Genomic DNA, 21,138 nt, shown 5'->3' with positions numbered 1-21,138 from the left:
GATCTGAAGGCACGTAATACAACTAAGTCTAAGTCTGGTCAGTGCATGAATAGAAAAACTATCTGGGAACTCCATTTCAGTATTAATTAAGAGTAAATATTTATCTAACTTCTAATGCACTGCTGGAAGCAGTTACAGAGTTGCCTGTATTTCAAACTATTGGTCTATCTAGTTCAGTATTGTCTACCCTAGACTGGCAATAGCGCTCTGGCACGGAAAGAATTAGGTAAGGTCAAGGATAAGAGCACACTGAACAAGAGGGCTCAAGGCCACGTTATTGGTTAAAGCTTAACACAGATATTCTTCAGTCATAAAAATGAATGTTAATGTGGGCTGCTTCACAGTTTTTTCAGTGGCAAAGTCAAGTTCCAGTGCCTAAAACCACTATTGGGAGCCACTGTTAATCCTAACTCCATGTTATACAAGCTGCACTTTTAGATATACAGAAAGTATTTTAGGTGTGTATCTTAAAAACATGAAGCAGTTATAAAAGGCCAGGGAATCAGAAGACTTTTGGGGGTTTTTTTGTTACACTACTATACCCTTGGTGACAAAATCATTCTACATTTCTCATCTCTTGCCTGAATTCATTGTAATTTGTGTCTAATCAAATCCATCTCTCAGGCCCTGTAGCATCCTGTGTGGGGAAATGAAGAGGCTTGTAAACAAGAAACAGGTCTGCATAAGAACAAACAAGTTTTTCATGTGCTTATTCAAATTATTATTGTGCCTCATTCTCTTCTTCACACAGCCCCCAAAGCAGCTTACAAAATAAAATATCAAAAAAATAAAAAATATATTATGATAAAATGGTAAACCATCTTACAGTAAAATAAAACAGGTAATATGACTTATTAAAGTGCTACACAGCCATTTAAGAACATAAGAAGAGGCTGCTGGGTGAGGCCAATGACCCATCTGGTCCAGCATCCTGTTGCCATGGTGACCAACCAGATAGATGCCTGTGGGAAACCTGCAAGGACATGGGCACAATAGCAATCTCCTTTCCTGCTGTTTCCAGCAACTGGTATTCAGAAGCATAGTGCCTCAAATCATGGAGGCGGAGCACAGCCATCGTGGCTAATTGCTGCTTATAGCCTTACACCCCATGAATTTGTCTATTCAAAACCATCCAAGCTGGTGGCCATTACTGTTTTACAACAGCATAGATCAGCCTGCATGGAAGGCTTTTCAAAAAGCCAGGTTTTTACGTAGTGATGGAAAATGATCAGCAAGGACCCCCTAGTGTACCTGAGAGGGCCACAGATTGCAAATGCAACTGCAGAGAAAGTCTGTCCTCATAACCCTTGCATCTTACACTTTTGCATAAGACAGAACATAGATGTGCAGAAGAGGCCATGCTCAAAGGTACGTGTGACAGGGACTGAAACGCGATGTAAAGATGTTCAGGCAGTTTCCAGGGATATCTTAGCCTCCTCCTTCTCATTCAGCAGGTTTTCTACTGGTTTTGATGTGTGGTGCCATCATGTAAACTGTCAGTAGGCCACAAATGATCTGTACAGGTATGTGTGGGTAAGCAGGCTCCTAGTAAAAATCCTGTAGACCAGTAACTTCTGGACTTAATTACAAGGCTGAGACATACTGCGCAAGACACTCACTCTTGCTTCTAGAAGTGTGACGTCCATTCCGAAGCTCTGTAGCTGGCGAGCTGCTGCTAAGCCGGAGACCCCAGAACCAATAATGATCACCTTGCCAGTCTTCTTAGCTAAAAGCACAAATGCATGGATAAACAATGGTATGTTAGTGAACTCATTAGCCCAGGCTAGGTTCTGGCAAAATGAGCAAGGCTAGGACCAATATGAGCTATGATCACCGTTTCTGTTTCTTTCTCTTTCTCCCTCTCTGTCAGCTGGAAATGTATTTTTAGGTTACAAGATTAAGAAATTTGCTTAACACTGTATGCTAGCACTAGGAGGGAAAGCAAACCAAGCCCCTGTCTGAACAAATCCCTGAACTAAGTTTTCAGATGCATCAGAAAATATTAGCAAATCAGTAACCAAAAAAGAACTCTTGGATCAAACCTGGAACCCTGACAGAAAAGTAATTGTTCCAAAGGGTCAGAATTCCATAAATAGTGACCCTCTCAACTTGATGGGCATACAGCACCACAAGGCCAGACACTCAGATCTACAGAAGGACACAGTAGCCAGATGATGCAGCTTATCAGAAAGGGCATTTGCCTGCTTGCCTTCCAACCCCTCCCCTCTCTTGCTTCGTCAGTGATTGACTATTTTGCAGGAGAAAAGAAAGGATGAGGCTCCTTCCACTGGACTGCTTTGAACCATTTTGATTTTATAGTTAACTGTGTTGAATTTCTCTAGTGAAAGAAAGGCGAGATGTAAACACAATAAAGAGTGAGAAATATATTAGTGACGAGAACTAGCAGCTGAAGGGTTCAGTCTAGTCTGAAAACTGTATTCAAATAGCTTCAAATGAAGGACTGCAACATAGGAGGCAAACAGACATGCTGGGCTGCAGAAAGAGCACTGGGCTTCAAACTGAATTTATATATGGCATAAACCACAAAGGTGAGTCTGCACTCCAGACAGCGATGTATGACAGATCAAGCCTGAAAATGAACAATTAACCATCCCACCCACTGCCAAATCTTTATTGTAATGATGAAGCAAATGACACGTTCTGATTCAAAGAACAAGTGTTGACTTGAACTCCTTACTTGGTAGGGGCTTCACTCTTTTGTAGATGCCAAAATTGATCAAGCCATGGCGTTCCAGATAGCTGTGGACTCTGTGAACTAGTACAGTATCACCTATGAAATAGAAAAGTCTCTTAATATACAAACTGTTGAAGAGCAGACCTACAATGCTGCTAGTTTCACTGTAGTGGCGGAACGCTTATTCTGAAATACCATGTTTTAGTTTGAATTCATATCCTTAGATATCTCCCTGCAGTAATAGCTCGCATATTGAGCTATTGGATGGGGAAGTCATGGGCTCTGAATGGCATGTACATAAACAAGGTATTTTCAGAGCGAACTTCCCCAGTGCACACACAAATTGCGAAACTCCTTCCTAGAAATAACCATAAGCAAAATATGTTTTTAATAGTCACAAGAGGCTTTTTCTGCTCAGCATTTGGAGACTTGACTGTACAAATGTCTATTTGTAACAGCAGTTTGGATTTACAGTTGTACCTTGGAAGTCGAACGGAATCAGTTCTGAAAGTCCGTTCAACTTCCAAACCATTTGAAAACCAAAGCCCAGCTTCTGATTGGCTGCAGGAAGCTCTTGCAGCCAACTGGAAGCCCTGTCAAGACGTTTGGCTTCCAAAAATAGTTCGCAAACTGGAACAGTCACTTCCAAGTTTGCAGCGTTTGGGAGTCTAAACATTCAAGAACTAACCTGTTCAAAAACCAAGGTACAACTGTACATGAAAAGGGTTACTGTTATTTTCTTTACTAGTCAAGTATCCCAAGGAGCTTACAATTATGTGCAAAGTAAGAATGGCAACTCACTATTATAGGGTGTTTCCAACTGTTGTAGTGTTGCTTCAAACGTCAACTGAATCTTTGGGTTATCCAGCCAAAGCTGCAACTATTTGAATGACACAAACATACAAAACTGTTGTAAATTCTGTAACTGAGCTAGTAATTACTAGAAAGCATTGAGGGGGGGGGGGAAACCCTTCATATATATGCTTTGTGGCCACTTAAGAATTCTAATGTACGGTGATCATGCTGCCTATGGGTAACTTTCTTAATGAAGTGGAATGACTGGCATGCTTCCCCACTGATGTGCAGAAAAGAATATGGCTAATGAAACAGAAGTTAATTGGGGTGCATAGTTCATCCGAGTAGTCAATGCCCTAAAATGCAAATGCCATGGAAGGCTACAAATTCCGTTCTTAATAAAATGAATGTTTGTCAGGATGTGCCACAAGAATCAGTATTTGGACAGCTGGGTTTGGAACAGAATGGGCTTCTTTAAAGAATCTGAAATATTTTCAACATTTTAATTCCTGGCAATGTCATAACTCATCTCCATGCCTACCAGCTTCCTTTAGCCAGACCTCCTGAGACTGGTTGGTTGTTGTTGTTTTAAGAAGCTGGTGCATCTGAATATTTGGCCCTGAAGACTGTGTGTGGCTTCCTCACTCTGGAGTCTTAGTCTGTGTAAACGCTATGCTTTAAAACAAAAACAAAAAAACTTCTTTCCCTCAAAGAATTTTGGGCACTGTGGGTTAACCCTTCCTGAATTACCGTTCACAGTAACCCTTAACAAACTACAGTGCCCAGAATTCTTTGAGGGAAAGATTGTGCTTTGAAGATATAGTGCATACACAATCTTTTCTGTGAATCGCCCCGAGACCTCCTGGTATACGGCGGTATATAAATTCAATTAGCAACAACTGTTATTCTAAAGCAGCAATGCTGCAGCAAGCAAAGGCCCCAGCAGCCAAGTCAGCTGCTTGTGGCTGGAAAGCCAAACAGGATGTGTGTGACTGTTGCCATGGAAACAAAGGGGCAGTCCATTCTGTACTGAGCACCGGATGTTAGCTCAGTGTGTGTGTCATATGACCTGTACAGGATGTACATGGGTGGAGTTTGGAGTTTTCTCTCTGTTTGTTGAAGAGAGCAGACATGTTTTCTCTGTACTGAAGTGAAAGACAGGAATAAAAGCAATGTAGATTCATTTCTGTCTGTGTCTGATTCCCCTCCCTGGGGATATGCTGGAGAGCAGGGAGGAGGAGAAGCAATTGGTGTGTTTTTCTCACAGCCTGAGGAAAATCGCCGGAACGGACCTCGTGTGTTTCGCTGCCGGGAGTCGCCGGAGGGAGGTCAAAAGAATTCAGCCGGTGCCTGGAGAGATAGGCACATACCTCTGACCGAGCCTGAATTCTGACATTGGTAGCAGAGGATGGTTGCTACGATCCATGGGAGTCTGCATCAAGGAGACTGTATTCATCCCTCTCCATGGAAGCCTGAGATGGAGGCTGATTCTCTGCAGCTAGAAGCTGACCAGAAGAAGCTGAAAGCCAAGCTACGGAGCCCAGGTATGAGATTTTCGGGCTTAAGAGTGTGAATGCAGATGGATTAATTCTCTGCTTCATGGGAGCAACGTTTGGGAAAAACAGCTCCGAGAGAGAAGAGTCTGCATTCCAAACATTCCTGTGGTTTTTCCTGTCCAAGGAAAGGAATGTGGTTGCTTAGCAACGCAGGCCAGTTTCAAGATAAGGGCTGGAAGTCAGGCTATGCCCAGAGAGGCTAAAACAGCTCGTGTTTAGACTAGGCCCTTACAAAGGAACTGTGGAAAGGGACTTTCCAAGCAGCCAGTGTTATTGCTGCCAGGTGCACAGAGTGTAAACAAGCCAGCTATTGGATTTTAGAGGCTTGTGTTTGAGAGTCAATGCAAGGACTCAAAATGGATGTCAAGAAGGGAAGCCTGCCTTCTCCACCCCTCTTGACCAGTGACAATTATGCATCTTGGTCTATTAAGATGAAGGCCTTGCTGCAGAATCAGAGACTGTTTGGGGTGATTGAGAACCCCATCCCTGCAGCACCAACGCGTGTTTGGGAGTCACAGGATGTGAAGGCCAGAACCGCTATAATTCTGTGCGTGTCGGACTCTCAGCTTATTCATATACAAGATGTACCGCACGCGAAAGATGTTTGGGACACGCTGAGAAGGACACATCAGAGAGATGCAGGTTCTTCAGCGTTGCTGTATTTTGAAAAGCTGACCAACCTGAGGCTTGCGCCTGATGGAGATGTTCAAGCGCACCTGACGGAAATGAAATTTCTGCGTCAGCAGATGGTGGAACGCAATTTCCGTCTGGATGAGGAAGTGTTTTGCTTCATGGTGATCAACAGCCTGAATCGGACTTACAAAATGGTTGCCAGTCAGCTGGGGTCTCTCCCAGCGCAAGATCTAACGTCGGACAGGGTCTTTGCCGTGATTCTGAACGAACATGACAGACTTGCTGCCCTGGAAGTCAAGGACAGGGGGAGACAAGAACGGAGTTCAGACACCCCCACTGCTGTAGCTACTGGAGGAGACGCTGTAGCTTTAAACGTTGTCCGATGCCACAATTGTGGACAGACTGGGCATCTTCAGCGGAACTGCAGGAAGCCACGTCAGAACAAAGGAGCCAAGGGAAGCTCCACAAAGTCTGAGGCGTCAGACAAAGGTCATACCATCCCAAAGGCAAAGACTGCAAAGGCTTTGATGTCCCTAAAAGCCACACCACAAGCGGGGAATTTCTTTGCCCTAGACACCGGGTGTACGCAGCATATGTGTCGACACAGAGGACTATTTTCGTCGTTTAAGAAGCAAAGCTTCGTTGTACAACAAGCCAACGGTCGAGAGCTGGAAGCCACCGGAATTGGGACTGTGTATCTTAAAAGTCTGAACTTGACTATAAACAATGTTTATTTGGTTCCAGAGTTGAAGTACAATCTGCTCAGCGTTTCGCAGATCGCCAAGAAGGGACTAAAACTGTCCTATGATGATCAACACTGCGAGATCTACAAAGATGGAGAGCTGTATCTTTCTGCCAAAGAGAAAGATGGACTGTATTTGTTGACTTTTGATCAAAGTGATTACATGGAATGTAATTCTTGTGATTCTAACATGATTTCTTTTGCAGGTGTAGCCAAAAAGAACACCAAGCAGGTGACCTCGAGGGTTGACAAGGCATTTCAGCGGGTGTATGCTGATGTGATTGGTCCTTTAGCACCATCTAGAGGCAATGCAAAGTATTACCTAATATGTGTTGATTCTGTCACAGGTTTTGTCTGGATTTATCTTTTGGAGAGACCGAAAGAAGCCTTAGAAAGGTTTAAAGAGTTTTGTGACAAGGTTAAAAATATGCATGATGCTGACATAGATTGTCTTTGCACAGATGAGAAGCCAATTTTTCTTTTACAGGATTTCCAGAGGTTCCTGAAGAAGAAAGGGATAAGACACAAAATTGCAGCTTCCGAAGAAGCTTGGAACAGATGTGTCTGTGTTAGGGTGAACAAAGAATTGCAAAAGGGAATGGAGGCGCAATTGCTTAGTTCACATCTGCCACATGAATACTGGGCTGAGTCGCTAATGTCATATTGTTACACGTGGTTGAGAAAGGTTTCAAAAGACCTGGGATGTTCTCCTTTTGAGAAACTGTTCCACAGAAAACCTTCTGTTGCCCATTTCAAGGTTTTCGGGTCTCATGTGAGAACAGAAGCTCCAGGTGGAGTAAAGAATGCCAGAGGCATTTTTGTGGGTTATGAAAAGGGTCTCTACAGAGTAATTTTGTCTGAATCTGGTAAGGTGATTCTCACAAAATTTCTAGAGAGTGCTCCTGAAAAGGAGAGAGTGATTGTTCACACATTTCCCACAGGTGATGATGATGATTCTGATGATGATGATGATGAGTTTGATCTTATTGAGTTCAGTAGTACTGATGATGACAGCGATAGCTCAGACAGCTCAGTTGTCACAGTCATTCAGAGGACATCTCACATAATGACTAGACCCTCAGAAGAGGAGGATGAACCACTGATTAAGCTTAGTACTGGTTCTTCAGAGAGTTCAGAGGCTGAACCAGAAAGCAAGGGAGAGCAGCACCTCTTACGTAGGTCTGAGAGAGCAACGAAGGGTGTACCACCCAAGAGGTATTCAAAAGAGTTTGCCAACCAAGCTATTGCATGTGTTGCTGTTGTAAACGACCAAGGTCAAATTGAAGCTGTGTCTGAGTCAGAGACAAAGGCACAACAGAGAGTTGCTAACCAAGGTAATGCAGAAGCACTCATTCCTTGGAAGTCACACAACCAGAGAGGTACATTGGTAAAACCAGTGGCGGGTAGTTCCAGGGGTGGAACTGAAACAACAGGGGAGTGTTATAAGTATAACAACTGTTTGTTTTCTTCTCTGGATGACGCTTTGCTCGCAGCACGCATTGATGCTTTAGGGGGAGTATGTTATTCTAAAGCAGCAATGCTGCAGCAAGCAAAGGCCCCAGCAGCCAAGTCAGCTGCTTGTGGCTGGAAAGCCAAACAGGATGTGTGTGACTGTTGCCATGGAAACAAAGGGGCAGTCCATTCTGTACTGAGCACCGGATGTTAGCTCAGTGTGTGTGTCATATGACCTGTACAGGATGTACATGGGTGGAGTTTGGAGTTTTCTCTCTGTTTGTTGAAGAGAGCAGACATGTTTTCTCTGTACTGAAGTGAAAGACAGGAATAAAAGCAATGTAGATTCATTTCTGTCTGTGTCTGATTCCCCTCCCTGGGGATATGCTGGAGAGCAGGGAGGAGGAGAAGCAATTGGTGTGTTTTTCTCACAGCCTGAGGAAAATCGCCGGAACGGACCTCGTGTGTTTCGCTGCCGGGAGTCGCCGGAGGGAGGTCAAAAGAATTCAGCCGGTGCCTGGAGAGATAGGCACATACCTCTGACCGAGCCTGAATTCTGACAACAACAACCTAAAACTAAAGACCCCAGTACCAAAGACCACTGAGAATATCCCACCAAACTTTTAGCAATCAACATACCGTCCGATTTCGGATGTAAAGGAACACCTTCTGAGTCTGCTGTGGCCCACTGATGATATCCGGAAAACAAGCAGCTTCTTGTGATGTCATCCGATCATGTGGAAGTCTGCTCTGGAAAGCTGCACCTTCCACACCTACAATGAAAGAACCCACATGTGACAAGTACTGCCGAAAAACCTGGGAAGCCAGGATGCTGCAACCCAGGAGACACTTTCATCCCTGACTAAGAAGTTCAAGTGTGTCACCTCAAACTGTGTCTGCCTGCAAAATATTTGGACCTCCTTACTTTTAAAAACTTAGTTCTTTGATATATTAACACAAGACACAACTTAATAGGCTAGCTCTCAAATGTGTATGAACACATTCACAGTGTCACAGTGCAGTTAGGCAGATCAACCGATGGCAAAGTTCTTGATTTATATACTGTAAAGTGCAGAGAATGCAATAATTGCCCATTTAAAAGTTAATGGTTAATGTGGACAACTGTGGAACAGTGTGCAGTGGGGGGGGGGACTGGGCAAGCATTCATATAGCCAGCCTAACAGCAGGCAACTACCAAAGTGCTTTGTACAGAAAGCAGAGCACTTTTGCTGTCAATAGTGGATAGGAGAAGTTATCTTCATTGTGTGAGTGCACAGCTGCCTCTCAGGAACAGCAAGGACACAGATGAACAAAGGAATCAGGTCAGGCATGACCAGGTATGGGATGGCAGGAGGCAAGGAGCACAAAAGGACCTGGAGTGTAGTGTAGGGCAGTTCGGTCAACAGCAGCAACCCACTGAGACCAGGAGGCAATCACAGACCTCAGGAGAGGCTAAGTTGTCTGGTACATCTATAGGAATAGGGGGAAGACAGAATGGAGGAAGTAAAAAAAGGGGTCAGACTCCAGGATCATGAAGACTGAGGAAGGAAGGCTATCACGTCAAGGTAATGGTTAACCTAGAAACCCAAGCGATTTGCAAGCAGCATCAATTCAACAATCTAATCAAGGATGCCAAAATGTATTTGTTACATTTCTAGTTTACATTAGCAAAGTTCTTTTCCTCACACTACCAAGTCCCCCAAACAGGTTTTTGACTATTAATCTGACGGCAACATTGCAACACTAATTCCATACCCAGGCATTTCATTTTTACACCCTTGCATTTTACAAGCATTTTGGATTGGAATGAAAGGAGGCAATGAAACTCATCTTCAATAAAATCTAGGAACGCAATCCTTCATTGATTAATACATAAGATTAACCAATTTAAAACTTTTTCAATACATGCAATAGGCATCTGTAACTGGGCAATCATTTAAAAACAAAAAACCAACAACTATGGATTGTAGCCAACGAAGTTCTACTCAGAGTAGACCCAATGAAATTAATGTCCCTAACTAACTCAAGTTCATTAATTTCAGTGGGATTATTCTAATTTAGCTGACAACCACCCAAAGTATACTTTTTCTATTAAAAATATTAATTTAACATAGAATCAGAGTTGGAAGAGACCCTGAGGATCATCTAGTCCAACCCTCTGCAAAACAGGAATCTCAAGTAAAGCATCTGTGACAGATGGTCATCCAACATCTGTTTAATCATATGCAAATGTTCACAAATATTAATTTGATTTACTTACAATTTTTATCATTTAATTTTTTTCTAAATATCAGGAGACAGCCCTACCAAACCCCACCTTTTACAGGGCACTCCTAAGTAAGTTTACCCACATGTAAGTCACAGAAAGTTCAATGGGGCTCACCCACAGATAAGTGGGTTTAGGACTGAGGTCTTAATGTCTCTATGACAGAAGCCCTTCCCTTCTACAACAATTTGTGCTGAGTGCACAAAATTTCTCATTTCCGATTTCACAATGTCAAAAATAGTTCAGCTATCGTTGACATTTCCAGATTTTAGTAAGGCCGAGAAGGTGACTGACTGAAATAAAGACTGAAGTAAAAGCAACTGCAGGTTTATATTGAAATGTTTTTTGTTTTTAATGCCACCTACCAAAAGGTGGGCGGGCTAAAACTCTGCAACAACTTCATGTGCAATTAACAGAAGGCTTCCCTGAATTCATAAAATGCCCTAAAAATAACACTCATTCCTATTGCAAGAATGAGCATTATTTAGGTATTAAGTTCTTCAGAAATAAAAACAGCTAAATCCTGTAAAGTGCTAAAAGATCACAAAATACAGATCTAGTCATTGGTTCTGCACTGATGCTTCAACACAGACCTGTGCATAAGATTAAAATCCTACAAATAATTTACATGATTGCTCAAATGTTCACTGAGGCAGTTGCATGTAGATCATTATCCACTGCAATAAATGGGAATACAACTGAAAGCAGACTCCTATGCATGCTTATTCAGAAGTAAGGTCCATTGTATCCAAGTAAGGTCCATTGTATTCCCTAGTAAGTATTTCTAGGAATTCAGGCTGAATATACAAACATATAATGACAGCCTAAGTATTTGCACTACACCGAAAATAGAAAAACTTGGCATCTTAACAGTGTTAGAAACACAGTATGGACTTACAAGTTGTAATGTGATGAGTGAAATAAATTGCTTTTTTAATACATATTATGCCATTAAAGCTAAATTTAACTTGTGCAAGTTTCTTAAAAACAAAATAGCTTTAACTGAAATTTCAGTGGCTAAGTTACTGAATTCTGTCCAAATACTCTGTGCCTTTAAACAATGAGTGATCTGGACAATAAGCAACACCTGCAGGACTAAGAACAAGCCTTGTGTAAAGGCTACTGGCCAATATCTGTGAAGAACAATCCTAAGAGATGGTGGCAGACATGTAGTGACAAATGCACTGATAAATGTCTCCTGCAAGAGCAATAATGACAGCTCTAAATGATGACTTAGGAATAGACAGACCACGCTCTTAAGACTGACAAAAGACAACTGAAAACGCATTTCAGTTTGGCATTGCTGAAAACACATTCAGAGGACAAACTAAACCTGGGAGAAAATGAGTCAACTAAGGAAAAAAAGTGACTGAAGTGACGGGTGTTATACCCCACTGGTTAACTTAATCTTCTGTGGGGAACAACAGAATGGAAATCTAAAACAATAGGGCTCAGTTAGCTCAGTTGGTTAGATAAAGTATGGCAGCCCTCCCTACCTTTCAGATAAGTGAATACAGATATTATAAATATTCTTAGCAAGATCTCCACCAATGGTAGGAATGTGCCTGCAAATATGGCCATAATGTTGGGTTGTAGTTGTGGCTGGGTAAGCAAACTTTCCTTTTCCTGCTCGCCACAAGCTTTTTTCCACCTTCCTTTCCCTTGGTAACCGTTTCTCCTAGGGGTACCTTTTCTTCTTGCAAGTTTTCTGTACCTTTTAATGCTTGCTTCAGGTAACTACATTCCAACCTTGTACTTTCAAACATATATCCACAATGAAGCATTGACTTCATAGTAGTCACCAGTCCCTTCCTCGCCACCCTGACAGCCCCCAATCCCAGTTGTCTTCTTTTATCTGCCCGTACTGTATAGACTTGGTCAAGGAACAGGGTCTTATCTCATTTCCGGCAGTTTGCCCTCAAAGCTTCTGCTTTCTGGAAAACCACAACATGGAGGGGAGGGGAACTCCCTTCCTCCTCATTTTCTCTCAAATATGCTGGAAAATCAGGAAAGAACTTCGCAGTGGGCATCCTGAGGATGGAGCAGTTGCCTTTGCCAACTAAATCTACAGAGCACATTTGGAATTTTGAGGAAGTGCCAAGGGCACCAGTCAGAAAATGGCTTCAGTAGGGCATGGCATAGGACAAAATTGTGGTGGTGGTAGCATAACACAAAATGGCTGCCACATCTAAAAGAACAGAATAAAGACAGGACAACAAAATGGTACCAGCATGCCCCGCATCAATGGGGAAATGAAACGTACACCAGCTTCACAGAGAGAAGCACTTTGTAGTTTTCCTCTGTTCAGAATGAAACAGAAGTGGGTGACTAACACTGCCATCCAAGAAATGGGAGCATGTTTATGAGGTCAAGCTAGTGCCAAGAGGAACACCATCTCCTGTGCATTGTGGATTTTTGAGGGGATATTTATTTAGACCCTTCATGGGTGCCAGAGGAGGTACTGATGGGCATGCAGGCACATTGGCAACCGCCTGCTGTAGCCACGTAAGCCACCGGAAGTTTGGTCATGAAGGGTGGTTTACACATTTACTACATAAATATTCATAACACGGCAAGCTCCAAAGAGCATATTTATATTTAAAAAATATATAAATCCAGCCAGGAGATTTGAGAAGTTGCAGTTTACTAGTTACACAAATTAAACAGAAAAGAGTTGTGCTAGATCTTCCCATCTAAGTCCAGCATTGTGTTCTCCTCTATGAAAATCAGTCTCTTTCAGCTGCAAGTGCATTATGGTTACATATTTTGGAAAGGTATTTGATACAATGCAATGTTCAATTATTTGCTGCCACAGAGTGCAATTGCTGAAATTTGGTTTCTGCCACATAATTCAGTATCTTGAGATGTTTCGATTTTATTTTAAGTATAATCAAGATCTCTAGGCCTTATACCTGCAGTTAAGCTTAAAACTGTACGGCAGAAACACACAAAATAAGGAAACGTGCAAACTTGCAGTGTTTATTTAAGCATGGGTGCTTTAGCACAGAGCAGCTGTCAACACACAGTTCAGTGTAACATCAAAGAACTAGTTTCCAAGTCCATATATTAGAGGCTCGTCTGCTTTACCTTGCTCTGGAACTCATTGTACACAGAGGAAGTGACTTGTAAATCAAGTCAAAAGTGTGTAGAATATAATCAACAGCACACAGTGCACATTTTTAATATAGATCAATATGATGAACAGCTTTCAGAGTTCACTTAAGAAAGTCTTCCTGGTGTGGAGCCAGCTAAATAAATCCTGATACAGGTGAAACTATTTTCAAATGTTTTGTTTGGAATAGCAATTCATAAAGCAAGCTCCTCTATGTCAATGTGCGCAGTTACGCCAAAGACAAAAATATACCCTAGCAGCATTCAACCAAAATGCAAGTACTGTATATGAAAAAGAAAATGCTAGCAGGGTGCCATGGGTCTGAAGTAGAGCTGGGGCACCCTTTCTGCCTGAGGGCAACACTCCATGTGTAATCTTCTGCGGGCTACACACAAAGTGGTTGGTATAGCCGAAGTGTAGGTGTGGCTAGATGCACAATACTCTCCATCCAGGAAAGCAAGAGGTATTATCACAGATCAAGCACACATTCCAGCCAAGCAAAATCACTGGAGGGTGTAGAGCAGTGAGGGCTGTGGTCTGGGCAGAAACCCAAAGGCCTGGAGATCACCATTTGGCTGGCCCTTGAGCTTGAGTTTTTGCATCTCTGGCTGGTTCCTAAAGTCTGAGGGTAGGAATCAGTCACACCAATCTCTGGCAATGACAGAAATCCACTTCTAATGCATAACTTGGAAATGATACCATCATGTGGCCTGAATCAAGGTGCATATCTGGCTTATGTGTGTTAACTCCTGCCTTCCAAAAGATTGCCCAGAAAACAAAACAAACGTACTGACACAGTTCCATTTCTGAAGTCTGATGCTTAGCGGTCAGCCAGGCAAGCACTGAATAGCAGCCTGCCTGGGAAACCCAAATATGTTGGATCTTCATCCTCTATGGAAGAAAAGCAGGATACAATTTAACAAATAAATGACCCACTCACCCCAAATTCAGAAAAAATTATTTAAGGCAGCCTCCACTTAAGGACTCAAAATAATCGAACATACAAATATAACACCTTGTTGAGACATTTTTAAAAAAACAACCCGTTGAAATATTTGTACACAAACCTTAAATCTTTAAAGCTTCATCAAACTGCATCAGAAATGCAGCCAAGCATTTTCCCTGCCCACTCTTTCAAAAGCCAACACTGCAGACCTTTCAAGAAGTACTTCTAATGCTTACAATACATTTCAAAGTAAGAACAGTCTGACTACTGACATATCTAAACGACCATGGAGATTTCTGGCTGAATTTCTAATTATTTACGTCTTGCTCTCTTGCTCCACCACTCACACAAATAAGTGAAGCTGAAGAAGTGATATATCTAACACATGCATTGGTTTGCAAATAAATTGAAGAAAAAATTGAAAACTATGCACCCCTAAATCTACCGTATCTAGAAACCATGTCTTATCGGCAGTGGTTTTACAATTTCAAATGCACCTAGGGCCAACTCCATAGATCCTGTTTCATGAACCAAAAAGAGCTTTCAAAATTGTGGTTTCTTAGACATAAATTCTAGCCCATGTGCATCAACTGGAACTATATGAGGTTTCTTAAAGAAACCAAACTAGAACAGTCTGCATACTCTGAGGTTATTATATCACTTACAATACAATCCTATGCATAGAATCATAGAATCCGAAAGCTGAAAGGCACCCAAGGGTCATCTAGTCCAACCCCCCTGCAATGCAGGAATCTCAGCTAAAGCATCCATGACAGATGGCCATCCAACCTCTGCTTAAAAACCTCCAAGGAAGGAGAGTCCACATGCCCTCCAGAACTATCCTCTTGAAGTCCTCCTGCATGTTTACTGAGAATTAAGTCTCACAAAGTTCATTGGGGCTTTCCTCCCTAATTCTATGTAAACATACAGCAACTAACTAGAAAAAGGATATTCCTCTCAATATCATTCCTTGAAATCCCACAGAGTCACACTGTGCAAAAGGTCCTACAGCTCTGAAAGGAGGGAGTCTAACTGCCCCTTCAACTTGTAAAGTGACTCTGTTTTCTCTACCAAACACAGGGAATGGGGCTATGAAATCTGTCCAATGAATTTCAGAGTTCTTTTAATTTCCCATCATGTTCTCCAGCTACAATAGAAATCCCTCCTTTTCAGTGGGCAAATGCATTTCTCCTGCACCTCATGCTAAAACCTGACCACCACCCCACACATGCACTTGCAAGCATCAATCCCTGATTTTGGGGGCTCTTGCTACTAAGTGGCAAGCATCAAACGCCACCCTCACCTGATGCTTGGCAGTCTCCATACCCTCCAGAACTGTCGTCTTGAAGTCCTCCTGCTTGCCCTGTGGAAGGAAAGAGGAGATCTCAGGGACCTTGCTCCACAAGTTCAAGTCATTTGGGGACATGAAGACCTGATAGCTGGCGATTCAAGTTTAGTAGTTCACCAACTAGTGGGGGGACATTTCCTGAGAATTCCATCTTCTGGAATGTGGGTCAAGGGCATCACACTCTGCAATCTTCTAATGCTTCATCCTTGTTGTTGGAACCCTTTGTCAGACTCCTGTGGGGCATGAGCAATACATATACACCGTATTTGAAGGGCACCTAGCTGTTAAAAATTTATGAAACAATTTTTTAAACAGATTAGTACAAAATAAATACTTCCTGTGGCCAGTAGGAAGAATATGTAGATGGACAGTCTAGCCAAGGGTTTGAAACACCAAGGATCTGTTACGGCTTAGCCAAGTCTTGCTTGGAAACATGAACCAATCTAATGCTATCTTACTTCTCTTCCACAAGCTACAAACATATTAAGGCTAGAAACTCACTGACTCTATATGCAGGCTACAACTACACAAATACTAAATAACATTTACGCTGACTGTTCTAGCATTCACCCATAACCGTACTGTTGACACATATAAAGAACTGAACTACAGGATTTAGAACTTTCAACAGATCCTGAGAAAGAAGCATGAAAAACATGTCCCTGAAGTAAGTCTTTAAATTATCTCTCCCCTATATTATGGGAATGAGCACACCCAGTAAGCCCACCACACAACCAGGCACATGACCAGGATGAGCTGGTTTAAAGTGACAGCAGTTTGTCACTGTGGGTCCTAAGGGCAAACTGTAATTAGCTTCAACTACCATTTATTTAAACAAGCCAGTGTGAGAAGCCATGGTTTAATCCGTGCTTGTTTCAATAAATCATAGTGAAGGCAATAAGAAGCTACAGTTCATTTAAACCGGAAGTGAATGCTTCAAACCTCCTTAGCCATGCCTGGGAGGAGGAATAGGAGATGGGATAACTTGAGTTGAAGCAGGATCATTCCTGTAACATTAAACTATAGTTTAGTGTTATATGTATGTATACCACTAAACTATAGTGGCATATATCTATATATCTGGTGTGGGTGTATATATATCTATATATCTATATATATATACACACACACACATACACACACCAGGCCTGAGCTTCATTCTACTGCTTCTAACTATGTAATTCATCTCTAAAAGGAAAAGGATTGGGAATACACTGCTGCTCCTTAGCTACACATTGCTAGGCTACGCCTATATCAACATGCCTCCAAAACAGTACCTTATGGGAAGCTCCAATTCTCTGAACGAGTATGATTAATAAAGGTCTCCTACATGCAAAATAACCTTTCAGGACTCAAGGGGAGCTAACAGGGGAGCATATTTGAACCATATACTAACATATCAGTAAGCAGCTCACCATACCATTCTGGCCTTCTCTGAACACAGTAAAACTTCAAGTGTTTTGGTAATCAGACCCAGTAGGAGCCATATCATGGCTATCTATTCTCAATGAACTACTGTACCCATCTTTTCTGTTTCATATGGTGAAAAGGGCACTTTGAACAGTGGGGACATGTTTTGGCTGGCTTACTATTACTGTGTTTGTACTGAACCCTCTTTTCCTCAACTCAGAGAAAAGAAGGGTATTGAGCAGCCCTAGTGCTGCCTCCTCCAAAAGCACAAGGGGAAAAGAGAAAAAAAAAACTCCTTTTCTTTGTACTGACTGGGGGTGGGATTAGAGAAAGAAGAGGTTTTCATCTTGCAAGCAGTGGTTTTGCAGAAAACACCAGCAGAACGTTGTCTGTGCTGCTACCACCTCTAAAAGCTCAATAGGAAGCAAGAGAAACCCTCCCTTCTCTTCTGCCAAGACAAAATCTCACTTCTTTGCTTTCTGTTGCGAGTTTCCAGGAGGCAGAAGCAGCAAGACAATGCTTTGCATATTCTGCAAAAGCACAATCTGCAGGTGTGAAGCCACTTCTCACTTTCCCCCATTCTTTGTGAAGAAAATAAGGGAAAGAGAAAGCAACTACTGGCTCTTTTTGCAATGGAGGTCAGTTAATGAAAAAGGCAACTTTACTCTCTTCCGCTTAGGTTTTTACAAGAGGCAAAGCTGGGGCTTTCTGCAAAAGCCCCAACACAGAGTGAAACCACCTTTCCTTCCTGTGCTTGGGGCAGCAGAGAACCAGTGTAGATTTTCTCCCTGTGGGTTGGCATTTGGGAGAAAGCAGAAACTTCTCCCTGTCGCTTGCAAAAAGGTAAGAGGAATGGACTATGTCTTGTTTCTTTGACAGACATCTATCCATTCCCATCAGATTTTTGCAGAAAGCAGCAGCAATGTGCTGTTGGCACTTTTTTTTTATTTTAAAGCACTTTTTTATTTTAAAGTACAAAAGCTCAACTTGCATGAGATAATGCACCTACAAGTGGGAAGGGAAAGGTAGTTTCTGAAAAGCAGGGCTTTGGGTTGAAGCATGGGTGTTCACTAGATGGAAAAAGACACTCATGTATAATGAGGTGGTGAGAGGATTTATTGAATCCTAATGCTGAAGTACTAAAAATTCAAGGTTTAAACGGCCAGCAAATAGTAACCCCCCCAAGGGAAGAAGGATCAGAGCCAGGGGACTGGTGGTGGGACAATGCTGGATAGTCAGAGGGAACAGACTAGGAGAAGGAGGTGTCAGAAGCTGATGAGTTAACAGGGTTTAGTGAGAAGGAAGAGTCTGTGGCAGAGAGCAGTCCAGAACAAGAGGCAAAAAAGGAGGCTGAAGAGGAGGGGGGCATAGGGGCAGCAATGAGTCAGGCTGGTTAGGAAGCCAAGCTGAAGACAAAGGAGCCTCAGATTGCTTGGAAAGGAACTGGGGGAAGAGGAGACAAAAGGAGCTGTGTGAAGGAGACCTTCAGTGCTTGCAAATAGGGGCAAGTTCTATCAGGAAAGATAATCAGAGAATCACAAGAGCTGGAAGGTACCCTGAGAATCATCTAGTCCAACTCCCTGCAATGCAGGAATATGCAGCTGTCCCTTAAGGGGATCGAACCTGCATCCTTGGCATTTTCAGCACCATGCTCTAACCAACTGAGCTACCCAGTGTTGCTGTGCTCTCTAGGCCTGACCTCCTAAGCTGCCTTGTTTCTATGACCAAAGAGTTAACTTCACTGAAGCCATGTGAATTATTTCTGACCTGCTCCTGGCACTGTTTCATTTTTGCTCTCAGTCTCCCTTTTTCAGAAGAGGGGATCACAATAAAATACAAGGGCCACATGGACATGTGTCTTTATTATGCTTGGAATTTTTAAAGAACAGATATTATCCCCCCCCCCGCCCCATTTTGCCCTTTTTAGTTGCCAATGAAGTAATAGCGAGAAAAATTCTATATGGGCCATGAAGGGGCAGAAGGGGCAGCACAGTGAAAGACATATGTACTAAGAAAGGAATGCAAAGGCAGAGAGGAAGCACAGAAGATAAGAGAGTCCTGGGATTTGGCTTCCTGCTTAACAGTGGTATTCAATCTGATTCCTCAGCCACAACAGTTACTGACTACTGACATAAAAAATGAAAACAGACCATAAAAAAATGAAAACAGAGGCACACCTTATGCCTCCTGCAAACTCCAATTCTAACCAACACTCTTCTCTGCCCCTCAATTAAAATGGGCTTCACAGAAATACAGAACACATTTAATGCAAAGGTTTTCTTTTTAGCAAGCTGTACTATCACACACATATCTATGAAGCATTTGGAGTTGTAAAACAGGATTTTTAATTTCTTAGCCAAGCATATTTCTCCAATCATAATGGGGAAATTCATCAACATTTGTTTTACCCAAAAGGATTTTATTTAAAAAAACACACACAGCAAATCTGTGTTTAAATTTATGTCTTTAGGTAACCCATTATTTATCCTTACGGTCTTCCCCACATTTTACCCTCCCAATGTGTCACTTATGTGAATTACGTATTAATTCATGCTTATCAAAATAATAAAGTGTGTTGCCAACCACACCACCCCCCAGTGGCGACTAGACATTCTGGCACCCACAACCCAGGTCCCAGAAGCCATTTGGCTCCAAGCTTTTCTATCCCAATTCCTAGCACTGGCTAAAGTCACTTGGGTTCTGTGCAGACATAATGCTAGTTCCTTGCAAGACATTGTTTGCAAACTGGAAGCTGACCTCAGGATCACGTGTGTAACCAACCCCACTTCCAGTATGAAACATGATTTTGCATTATAAATGCACCAATACATATCACATTGCCTTGTAACCATGCTGTCAGAGCTGCCCCTAGGTCCCAGCTCACAGAGGACCAACGCCCGATCGTCGTTATGTACAAAAGTCTTTATTGAAGTTCAACTTCCATTCCAAAGCCGCAGCGCGCAGCTCTACGTCTTAAACCCTAGACCGGCGAAGTCCCGTCTGAATCTCCTCCCCTCTGACACCAGTTTAAGATCCTAGCCCTGCTCCACCTTTTCCGTTGTTCTCTCCTCCTCTGGGTCCTCCTGCCCGCTGGGGCATTCCCCTTTCTGGACTCTTCCAACACTGAGTCGCCTGACTCCTCCCCCTGTCTCCGGCGGGCTTTAGGACCCGGTTCCCACTCCTCATTCTCTGCTGTCCCGCGCTCCTGTACATTTGAACTTGCCTCTCACGCCAACCCAGTGACCTTCCTCCTGACCGTCACACTGCTTCTGTCACTGCTTCCCTCTTCCGGGATACTGTCCGGATCTGACCTCCCCTCCGTTGTCTGGCTCTCCGATGGAGGCGTGGCCAGCCCTGACTTATCTTCACTCCCTGGTGTGGAATCCTCTGGCCTCGATACCTGGGACTCTTCCCCCCCCACTATGCTCTGGTGGGGAAGCTGGTCCTGATTTCCAACTGCTACTCTGGGAGTCCCTGCTGGCCCCTTGCTCCTGGAGTGTCCCCCTTGGGAATCCCTTTGCCCTGGCCACTGGCGCCCCCTTCTGTGAATCTTCCGATTCGCTGGAGAGGCTCATGGAATCTCTCGGGCCACTGTCATCTTCTCCTACGCTGCCCTCAGATTCTTCCCCTTCGCTCTCCATCTCCCCTCTTCCCTGTGCTTCTGCTCCTGAGCCCCTGACATGTATCTGAAGATATATCTGAAGAAGTGTGCATGCACACGAAAGCTCATACCAAGAACTAACTTAGTTGGTCTTTAAGGTGCTACTGGAAGGAATTTTTTTATTTTGTTTTGACTATGGCAGACCAACATGGCTACCTATCTGTAAGTTTAACAATGGTTTGCTGTAATGTGCAAACTAGTTCAATAATGGGTTGTCTTATCTATAGTTTATGTTGGAGCATACGCAATGTGAAATGATGACTAAAGCTGTGAAATTACAGGGGACATTACTGTGAAGAAAGAGCAGAGGAAGCAATGCTTAAACCACAGACTAGCCAACTGTGTTTTGCATGGAGCTAGCATAGAATCTGAACCCAGCTCTTCCAGCCCTAGACTGGCACTCTATCTATTACCACCAAACTATCTCTGAACAAAAGTTTTCTGTACCATTAACTTCATAATGACCTTGTAAGAGTACTCTCACTTCAAAGTCAACATATTTCATTTGCGTTCCATTTTTGT

The 21,138-nt window shown here is 42.8% G+C and overlaps 1 protein-coding gene across 1 annotated transcript in view; it reads right to left on the bottom strand.

Moving 5' to 3' along the window:
* Positions 1–21,138, bottom strand: part of KDM1A (lysine demethylase 1A) — a 48,132-nt gene that overhangs the window by 12,464 nt on the left and 14,530 nt on the right. Inside the window, 5 exon segments of the mRNA XM_079985962.1 lie at positions 1,620–1,726; positions 2,699–2,791; positions 3,497–3,575; positions 8,513–8,646; positions 15,501–15,560. Of these exon segments, the coding sequence (XP_079842088.1) occupies positions 1,620–1,726; positions 2,699–2,791; positions 3,497–3,575; positions 8,513–8,646; positions 15,501–15,560 (473 nt within the window).

Source organism: Podarcis cretensis (assembly GCF_951804945.1).
Source record: "Podarcis cretensis genome assembly, chromosome: 8".
NCBI lineage: Eukaryota > Metazoa > Chordata > Lepidosauria > Squamata > Lacertidae > Podarcis > Podarcis cretensis.
The sequence above is the reverse complement of the archived record's forward strand: the minus strand, read 5'-3'. Positions and strand labels throughout refer to the sequence as shown.